At 42.5% G+C, this 10,436-nt stretch overlaps 1 protein-coding gene across 1 annotated transcript in view; it reads right to left on the bottom strand.

The window, feature by feature from the left end:
* Positions 1–375: 375 nt before the first annotated feature.
* LOC110322467 (quinone oxidoreductase-like protein 2) overlaps positions 376–10,436 on the bottom strand; it is a 29,606-nt gene continuing 19,545 nt past the window's right edge. Inside the window, exon 10 of the mRNA XM_021199146.2 lies at positions 376–791. Within this exon, the coding sequence (XP_021054805.1) occupies positions 723–791 (69 nt within the window). The 3' untranslated portion in view covers positions 376–722. The remainder of the gene's footprint in view (positions 792–10,436) is intronic.

Genomic DNA, 10,436 nt, shown 5'->3' with positions numbered 1-10,436 from the left:
TGCTGCCAAGTTTACCAGGATATACTCCAAGGGGGGGTCCCTGATGACCACCATTCCACTTTATCTTTGTCGAACTTGATGGAATCTGATATAAGTGGACTCACAGAATGCATGTCTTTTTTTTTTTAATATGTTCTATCTCATGTAGAATGGCCTCAAAGTTGACACATATTGTAACATGTCTGTGAATGATGATGTTCCTCTTTAAGGCTAAAAATATTCCAATGTATGCATATTATACAATGCATATGCAATATAACATATATTGCACATATGTTATATGTACTATATTATATATATATAATATATTATATATATTATATATTTTATATATATATATATATATATATATATATATATATATATATACACTAGTATGCATAGTTATACATTCACCTGTCAAAGTGCATTTGGGTTGGGCAACATATTATTAATTTAATTCCACAATTTAAGATTCTAGACAAGTTAAATTGAATAGTAGAAGGTATAGGAAGTCAGCAGGTGATTCAGACATAGTATCTGTTTCTCAAGGAACTCACAGTACCTTTTGCTCACAGAAGGGATTCAGTTTAGGCAAGAATGTCTGTGGTCACACTGATTATGGGCAGCAAGAAAGCAGAAGCAAAGGAAACTGACACCAAGACATGGCACCTGGGTCACAAGGATGAGCCCTTTAAAATGCGGGAGGGAGAGCAGACTTGGGAGTCTGCCCAGGGTAGAATTTACTTGAGGGACAAGAGCACCTTGCCCGTGGATTTGCGCTGTGTCACATGAAGGAAGGCATCGTTGATCTAAAAGAAATCCAACATGGAATGTGGTCAGACTGATGCACGTTTCAGCGAGTATCTGACAGATGAACAATTTTTAAAACATTGCTATTGAAGTAATATGGAAGTAGTAAGCTGCACCTCTACAAACTGTATATAGCCACGCAACACTAATAATGTCACCATAAATACAAAGGAATACAATATTTAAGAATAACTGATCTATAGAATTTCTCCGCATCCAAGCTTATGATTTTCAATGCTGTCAAATAATTAAGTGCCAAGCAGGCAGAAGGTCCATGAGCCAGTCCTTATTCTCCTGGAAGAATTTTGTACCAGTTTGAATGGATACAGCTGAAAAAATAATCAATAATTTTCAAAATTTTTATCATTATATTATACCAGTCCTCTGCACCTAAAATTACAGCATATTAAAATCTTTCTTCAGAAGTTTAAGATTGTGTACTCTTTTACTATGTTATTGAGTTCTTCTACTTCTGCCTCCCTTCTGACCCTTACTCCACCCAACACTAGGGAAGAGAGGAAGAAAGTTAGAGGAAAAGGGAACATAGACCTCTATAGGCCACTTCCTGCTGAGTAGGGGCATTGGGTTCCTCGGCGCAAGTCCCATCTTTGTCTTCACAATGTCCAGCAGTCCAGCAAGCCAGTGACCCAGCAATAGCAAATGCAGGGCAGGAACCAACATACGGTGATAGGACCAATCATAAAGCTGCCATGGTAGTGAGAGCAGTGTGATATTGGTAGGACAACAAAAAAGTAGATCCATGGAATGGGCTGGAGGGCCCCAGAGCAGAACCCACACAGCCGACCAATCTCTAACAGGAGTGAAGGCAGCTCCGTAGAGAAGGGAGAGTGCTTTCAGCAAACAGCACTAGGAACACTGGAGACCCGCACTTAGAATCAAAGTGTGTTTCATTCACAGAATTCACAGGAAGTGTTTAAATTCACAAAAAATTACCTCAAACTGGCTTATAAATCTAAACATAAAATAAACCATACAACTTCCAAAGACAACACTGAAAAAGTCTAGTGGGTTTCACAGTGAGATTCTGGAGACAGCACTGAAAGAACAACCGTGGGGGACGATTAGTAAATAAACGTCATTAAGGTTGAGAACCTTGAGGCTGCTGAATGACTCAGCAGGTAAAGGGCTCACTGTGCAGGCTTGCTGAACTGAGATGGATCCGCAGAACCCACATACAAGTAGGAGGTGCCTGACCCCCCAAAGCTGTCCTCTGATCTCCACATGCGCACTGTGGCACATGTATCCATGTGCACAATAATTTTTTCAGTTAAAATATTTGGGAGTACAGAAATGCTTGAGTCAATAAAGTACTTACCACAGAAGCATGTGGTCCTGCATTAGACACACACACACACACACGGACCTACATAAAGAATCTAGCATGGCCGGGCATGGTGGCACATGCCTTTAATCCCAGCACTTGGGAGGCAGAGGCGGGCAGATTTCTGAGTCCGAGGCCAGCCTGGTCTACAAAGTGAGTTCCAGGACAGCCAGGGCTATACAGAGAACCCAGTCTCGAAAAACAAACAAAACAAAACAAAACAAAACAAAACAAGAATCTAGCATGTACTTGTGATCCCAGATGGGGAGCCATAGTCACTCTAGCCATGGTGAGCTCCAGGTTCAGTGCGAGACTCTGTCTCAAAAGCCAAGGTGGAAAGTGATACAGGAAGTCATCGGGCATCCACCTCTTCTCCGCACATGCACATATGTGTATATGCACCTACATATATACATGCACATACACACAAAAAGAAAATGAAAAATGTCTACACTAAAGAAGACACTGTTAAACACACAAAAAGACAAGGCATATGTGGCCTTAGAGAAAATCATTGCAAAACATACACCTAACAAAGGAGATAGACAGATAGATAGATAGATAGATAGATAGATAGATAGATAGATAGATGATAGACAGAAAGACAGATATATAGATGGATGGATATTAGATAGAAAGAGAATGCTTAAAACTCAAAAAGCATTCTGTTCAGAGCAAAAGATCCAAACAGACATCTTACGAAAGAAGCACACAGATATCAAATAAACTCACACTAAGACACTCAGTTGGCAGAGATTAAAAACAATGATGAGACCTGCAATGCACCCATTAGGATGGCTAAGGACCAAGACACTACACCAATAGCGTTGAGAAAGCAGAACAGCAGGATCTCTCCCTTGCTCTTGGTGGGCATGCAAGGTGGTGCGGACACTGTGGAAGGCAGTGTGGCAGTTTCCCACCAACCACATTCCTGGGTCTTCACACACATGAACTGAAAACTGTGTAAGAGAAACACACACATGAATGTTCATAACCATCTCATTCACAACTGGGAAAACCTGGGAGCAACAGTGTCCTTCAATAGTCAGCTGGATAAGCTGCTTTGGAGACTGGGGTAGGGGAATCTCTGAATCTGAGGCCAGTCTGATCTGTGGAGTGAGTTCCAAGACAGCCGGGGCTATATAGAGAGATAGAAATAACCTGTCAAAGAAAAAGACTATCAAGACACAGGAAGCCAATGAAGAACCTTAAATAAATATTGCTAATAAAACAAGAATAGCCTGAGGATGATTCCAGTCACGCAACACTCTGAAAAGGGCCAAAACTGTAGAAACATCAGGAAAATCAGTGGTTGCCAAAGATACAGGATCAGGGGCCGAATATGAAGAGCCCAGAGAATTGTTTAAGGAAGCTATTCTGTAGGCTACGTAATCATGGTTACATAATATTAAACATTTAGCAAAACCCAGAGCTGTACCACACAGAGAACGCAACTTAATGTGCATGCCCCACTGTGATTAAGACACTTCGTGTGCAGCCATTGGCTCACTGGTTGTGATAAACACAGGAAACCAGTGCAAGGTGCTGACTGAGAGTGGGAACTTCTGACTGTGGAACACGGGGTATAAGCACTCTAGTCTTTTTTTTTTTTTTTTTTAATATCTCTTATTCACTCTGTGTATATGAGTACACTGTAGCTGTACAGATGGTTGCTGGGAACTGAACTCAGGACCTCTGCTTGCTCTGCCTCTCCCTCCGGCCCCGCCCACCCCGGCCCTACTCACTCCAGCCCAAAGATGTTTCCATTGCTAGACGTAAGTACACCGCAGCTGTCCCCAGACACACCAGAAGGGGGTGTCAGACCTCATCACGGATGGCCGTGGGCCACCATGTGGCCACTGGGACCCGAACCCAGGACCCTCGGAAGAGCAGTCAGTGCTCCCAACCGCTGAGTCATCCCACCATCAATCACTCTATTCTTCCTCTTGAATTTTTCTGTACAACCAAACCCACTTTTAAAATGGTCTATAGATAATGATAAATGCAAGGAATAAAATTAAAAAGCAAAGAGTGGAATGTACAGTACCATCGCTTCTGCAGACAGTATAATAATCTACATAGGAAAATGAATCAAAGCAACAAAAATAAGAAAGACCGTCAAACCAATGAAACGAGAAATGAGCTTATAAAAGCTACTGACTGTTTCTACAGCAGAAATATCAACAAGCAAATGTAGCAGAAGTAAACTACGGTTATCAAAAATCAAGAACAGTGACATTTGTGGGGAAATGGAAAGAATATCCTATAAGATCTTATGGAAAATACTTTAAGCTCTCCTAAAAGACATAAAAGATCTGACAGTATAGCTCTATTTACAGATAGGACAACTTAACAAATATGAAAAGCAAGGACAAAGGTATAAGGTACATTTTTACACATTAAAACGTACCTCACTGCTACACACATAAAGGCTATAGGATGCTAGTATATGAATATTAGCTTTGAAGCAAGAGAAGAGAAAACAGAGAGCAGATCTGTGTGTCCTGAAACTTGATGAAAATAGCATCGTGAATCATGGAAAAAGACTGAAGGCTGAGAAAGCTTGCTTGCTCCAAACAGGGAGGTAAACATGAGTTACTGAATACTCAGATTGGTGCCTAGCCCAGCCGGCATCAGATGCAGAGACACACAGGCAAACATGAGGCAAAGAGAGAGAGAGAGAGAGAGAGAGAGAGAGAGAGTCAGAGTCCAATTTGGAGGTCTCCATCGGGTACCTTCTCTTGGAGCTTGGGAAACCCTATGGAAGAAGGACTGTAGAAGCCAAAGGGGTTGAGGACATTGGGAGAATGTGGCCAATAGAATCAACTAACCAGGGCTCTTAGGGGCTCACAAAGACTGTGCAGCAATCACAGAGCCTGCATGGGTCTGCACTGAGTCCTCTGCATACATTCTGTGGTTGTTTAGATTGGGGACTTTTGTGGGACCCCAATCAGTGAGAGTAGGGGTATCTCTGACCCTTTTGCCTACAGTGGAGACCCTTTTCCTCCCACTGGGTTGCTTCGTCCAGCTTTGATAAGAGGTTTGGGCGAGTATTATAGTGAGACTTATTATGCCATGTTCGGTTGATATCCCTGGGAGGCCTGCTCTTTGCTGAAGGGAAACAGAGGAGGCGTGGATCTGGGAGAGAGGAGAGGTGAAGGGGGGGGCGAGGACTGGGGGGAGTAAAGAGAGGGAAACCTGAGGTACTGTATGAAAAGATGTATTGTATGAGAGCAGAATAAATAAATAAGAATAAAGCAAACATTTAGTTAGCTGAGATACACACAATGCACAAGTATCTTCAGATACAGACAGTCCATAAGTGTGGCAGAACTCTATAACTGTGCCTACAGTCCCAGTTATTCTGGAGGCTGAGGCAGGAAGCTAGATTAAGCACAGTTGTTCAAGGCCAGTCTGGGTAATACAGCAAGCCCTATCTCAGTGGTTCCCAACCTTCTTAATGCTGTGGCGAACCCTTACTACAGTTTCTCGTGCTGTGGTGACCCCAACCATAATTTTTTTTTTTTTTTGAGACAGGGTATTTCTGTACAGCCCTGGCTGTCCTGGAACTCACTCTGTAGACCAGGCTGGCCTCGAACTCAGAAATCTGCCTGCCTTTGCCTCCCGAGTGCTGGGATCAAAGTATGCTCCACCACTGCCTGGACATAAAATTATTTTTATTGCTACTTCATAACTTTTTTGTGACTGTTATGAATCATAATGTAAATATCTCATATGTAGGATATCTGATACACAATTCCTATGAAAGGAGAATTGTTCGCAACCCATAGGTTCGCAACCACTGCCCTATCTCAACAACTCAAACCCATAAAATTAATAAGCAAGAAAATCATTTTGGCTCTGAGATAATGAAGAACTTCTGAAACAAGTCCTTCAACCACAACCATAAAACAAAATATTGGCATGTTAGAGTGGATTAAATGCAGACAAAAGTAGCAAAGTATGACAGAGCAGGAGGGTTGGTTTTTGGGTTTGTTTGTTTGTTTTTTCAGCCTATCTGCTCAAAGACTAGGTCAAGGATCACAGCCTTCTGCAATCTTGAGGCCTGCCTCTATGTTCATAGGAACCTAACAAGTCTGCCAGGTGTGGCGCTCTGCATGAGAAATGCTGACAACAAGTATTGGGACACTTGGCCCCCAGCTGGTAGCAATGCTTGGGGAAATTATTGAATCTTTTGAAATGGTACCTTGCTGGGGCAAGTGTGTCACTAGGAGAGGACTCCAAGGGTTTATAACCTACATCTGGGTCCCTCTCTGTTTTGTGTTGGCTGCTGAAGATGCAATCTCTAAGCTTCCTGTTCCAGTCATCTTCTGCTATGCCTCCCTGCCATCATGAACGCTCCCTCTGGAGCCAGAAGCTAAAATCAATTCATCCTTGCATCAATCACTTTTGGCTGTGGTCTATATCACAGCAACACAGAGGCAACTGATACACTACTTACTAACTGATACACTAACTGATACACTACTTACTAACTGATACACTAACTGATACACTAGATGACTTACAACACATCAGAGTCCAGAAGCACAGACCACACAAAGAATTGCACACATTGGAAAGGAGACAGGGGCCCTAACGGAAAGAACTAGAAACCAGAATACCTTTTACATATAGAATGTGTGGGTTTGTGTGTTTGTGAGGGGACCCACAGTTGAGGACTGAGTAGGGCCACTGTGCTACACCCCATCCCAGCCAGCCAGCAAACATACAGAAAGATGCTTAGCATTGCAGTCAAGAAATGCACATTAAAATTGTAAGATACTCTCTATGCCTTACTATTTGGGTGAATATCAGAAATATAGACACTGCTACATAGCAACAAAATGACAAGTACACAAGAACTGTCACACATTTCTGGGAGGAATAAAAAACTCTCAGGGTCATTCTACAGAGTGACCAGCCATCAGGATGAATAATCACACGTACCATAACCCAGTAATCGTGCTCCTAGGAGAACAGTCCCCACAAGACAGCTACACAAGTACCCAAGTTTAGACCCACAAGGCTGCCTATCATCACGCCTAGTATGGTGTCACAAACTCAACCTGAAGCTCTAGCTCGAGTGTGTCTGCAAACCATGGTGGGTATGCGCCGTGTGCGGTACCACTGCACGATTCTGGGAGACAATGCAGGACGCTCAAAAGAAGTGGTGGCAAAATGGAGGTCTTACCACAGCATGGCATCGGAAGGTAAGAAGCAGATTCAGATCAAGAGCATACCACCAGCTGCGGATGTTAAAGATAACACACAAATACGGCTGTGTGCTTTACAAGGAAACACAAACCCACAGGAATGCATCAGACATGCTGCAGAGAGGTGCTTGGAAGCAGGAAAGAGTGAGGACAGACAGTGGGGGTGAGAGTACATGCGACCGGAAAAGGTAAACATTTATAAGTACATGGATATAACAGCAGAAGGTTAGCCTTGCATAGTCCAACAAGGAATATGTGCTTTGAGAAGAGTTTGCTGGTTAAACAACCCTTCCCATTTGAGATTCTCCCCCCACCCCAAAAAGCACACACAAAATAAATAACTAAAAATAAGTAGAGAAATCAATTAATCATGTCACTCTCTGGGTAGCATAAAATCTGTTTTCAAAAACATCTGCACTGTGTGGCTTTGTGCCTTAGGAGACCTTTCCATGGTACAGACAGGGTCACTGGGGGAAGGTGTAGGACAGATGTGAGGGACACTCATCTCCCAAACTGTCTCCAGGTGACTCACAGCTGCACGGCTCTCCCTGTCTTCGTCAGAGCCTCACAGTAAAAAGCAGTTAAGAAAATAAGTATTATCTGAGATCGTGGTATTTCATCACCTGGCATCCTATGAAAATGACTCCCTGCAAATGAATGTTAACATGTAAGAAAGCCGTGGCTTCAAGTGCTAAGTTTTGTTTCTAGCCATTTTGCAAATAAATAAACCCTCTGTAGAAATGAGTCCCATATTTACCAAGCTTGCTAAACAGATAAGACTATGTGGAAAGCTTAATCTTATGTATCTGTTTTTCAGACGTCCCATGGCTTCCCATGTCCAGTTGCCACTTCTGTTATAATTGTCATTGCTCCTAGGTTTCCGCCCAGAGCTGGGAACCAGAGAAACACTGGAGTCTGGGAAAGGGGGGAAGAAGGCAATGAAGTCCTGAGAGTCTGTGTGGGAAAGATGCAAAGCTGCAAACCCATCTTTTGATGGCTGCTACAGAGGTCTGAAGACACTGCCCTGCATCCTACAGGCTGCTACAGACAGGGAGCTGCAACTACTGAAGATGCAAACCGTACCCAGAACACTGGTTCTCTGCCTTGAGGGGGTAAAGCTGTAATTAAACGTCTGGAGAGACACGCAACCTGGAATTTGAGGAAGGGAAAGATAATGCTTTTGTTTTAGGGTGAAGGTTCTGCTTTTGGAATTTTTAATCAGCTCATCAAGTCTGAATAATCAGAGTACTTAAGTTCCCCAGATATATCCTGCTGAGTCACGTCTCCCATCAGCATTTGGCTCTTCCCTATGGGTGCCCTCCTGAGGTCTTTCCGACTGAAAAATAAACTCAAGGGCAGGACTTCGTCCTACATTTTTATAGACTGTCATACAGAATGTTCTCAGCAAATGATGAATAAAACAAACTCGTGAATAAGCGAATGAATGTGCCTGAGACTGAGTGGGACTTTCCATTAAAAGGTGAAATGTTTTGGCTGATGACATTGCTGAATTACATTCATCATGCCCTTATTCTGATACAAACTTAGCTGAACCCTCTTTTAAAAGTCAATCAATGATAGAGATACAGTTCAGTGGAAGGGTGCATTTCCTAGCATGTGAGAGGTCCCAGGTTCAAGTCCCATGGCGTGGTATAAATGAATGAATAAATAAATAAATAGATAATCATCATTTCATTTCATCAAAAAAGAGATGCAGACCTCATATAAATTCATGAAAAGATATTCAAGATCACTGATTATTAGGGAAAATAAGTTATACTCATAAACAGGTAACTTTATACATCCAATACGAAAGTCGCTAAAACTAAACAACTGATAATATTAAGTGTTGACAAACTCAAAACAACTCCAACTCTTGGGCATTACTGGTAGAGAATACCAACTGGCCCAGACACTCTGGAAAAGAGTTGCCAGTTGGTTTAAAAGTTCAACATAGTATTAGGAAATAGGTAGAAGCAAATCCCCAAAACGTTAGAACTGACATCTCAACCTCCAGCCCACATTTCTACCTGAGCACTGTTTTCTAGCCCACAATGCCCTGCTCACGGGAAACCTACATGTCATGTGGACCTTGATGGAAATGGCATAAGGTGGCTTTGTCTTCAGAAATCATGGGATATAGAGGCTGAAGCAGAATTGCTTCTGAATAACGGAAACAGAAAGAGCTCCTGGGGCCATCAAGCCTGTTCTTCTCTGACGGGCATCAACAGCCGCGCCTTTTAGAACTATGCATACATTTCCTTTAAACAAACCATTTAGAAGCAACTGAAATCAAATTCTGGCCCTATGTCATTCTTGCTTAATGATGTTATTTGACATTGGAGATGAGGGAAAATAACAAAACGAATCAAGTATCTGTGCAAAAATTTTAACACTAAATGTACACTTAGCATATATCCTAGAAATTTCAATCCTGAAATAAATAAAGCCATATTTCTACAAAAAGTACATGAATATTCGTCAAACCTGAAAACAATCCCGTGTCTATTAATTGACAACTGAACAAACAGGCTGTGGTATATCCATCCAACAAAACATCACTTGGCTTCTTTATAATAAAGTTTCCACTTAAAAAGATAAAGAAATACCACTCCACAACAAAAGGGACTGAACTACTGATGCATTTAGTCTGGATGAATTTCCGAAGACTTATACAAAGTTAAAGAATGCAAAATTATGGGGCCTGGAGAGATGGCTCAACAATTAAGGGCACTGACTGCTCTTCCAGATGACCTGGGCTCAATATCTAGAACCCATGAGGCACCCTAAATCCATCTGTGATGACTCTAGTCACAGGGGATGGTGCCCTCTTCTGTCCTCTGTGGGCACCAAGCATGCACATGATGCAGACATACATGCAGTCTGTAGTGATGTGAATAGATCTGCCCCCACCCCCCAGAATCATGTGTTTGAACACTTGGCCCATCCTGTCTGGCACTATTAGGATACGTAGCCTTACTGGAGGAAGTGCGTCACTGTGGAGGAGGGCTTTGAGGCCTCCTATGCTCAAGCTCCACCCAGGGTGGAATCCAGTCCTCTCCTGGGTGCCTGTGGAACACAGTCTC

This window comes from Mus pahari, chromosome 5 (assembly GCF_900095145.1).
Source record: "Mus pahari chromosome 5, PAHARI_EIJ_v1.1, whole genome shotgun sequence".
Classification (NCBI taxonomy): domain Eukaryota; kingdom Metazoa; phylum Chordata; class Mammalia; order Rodentia; family Muridae; genus Mus; species Mus pahari.
This window is presented reverse-complemented; position numbering and strand designations above follow the sequence as displayed.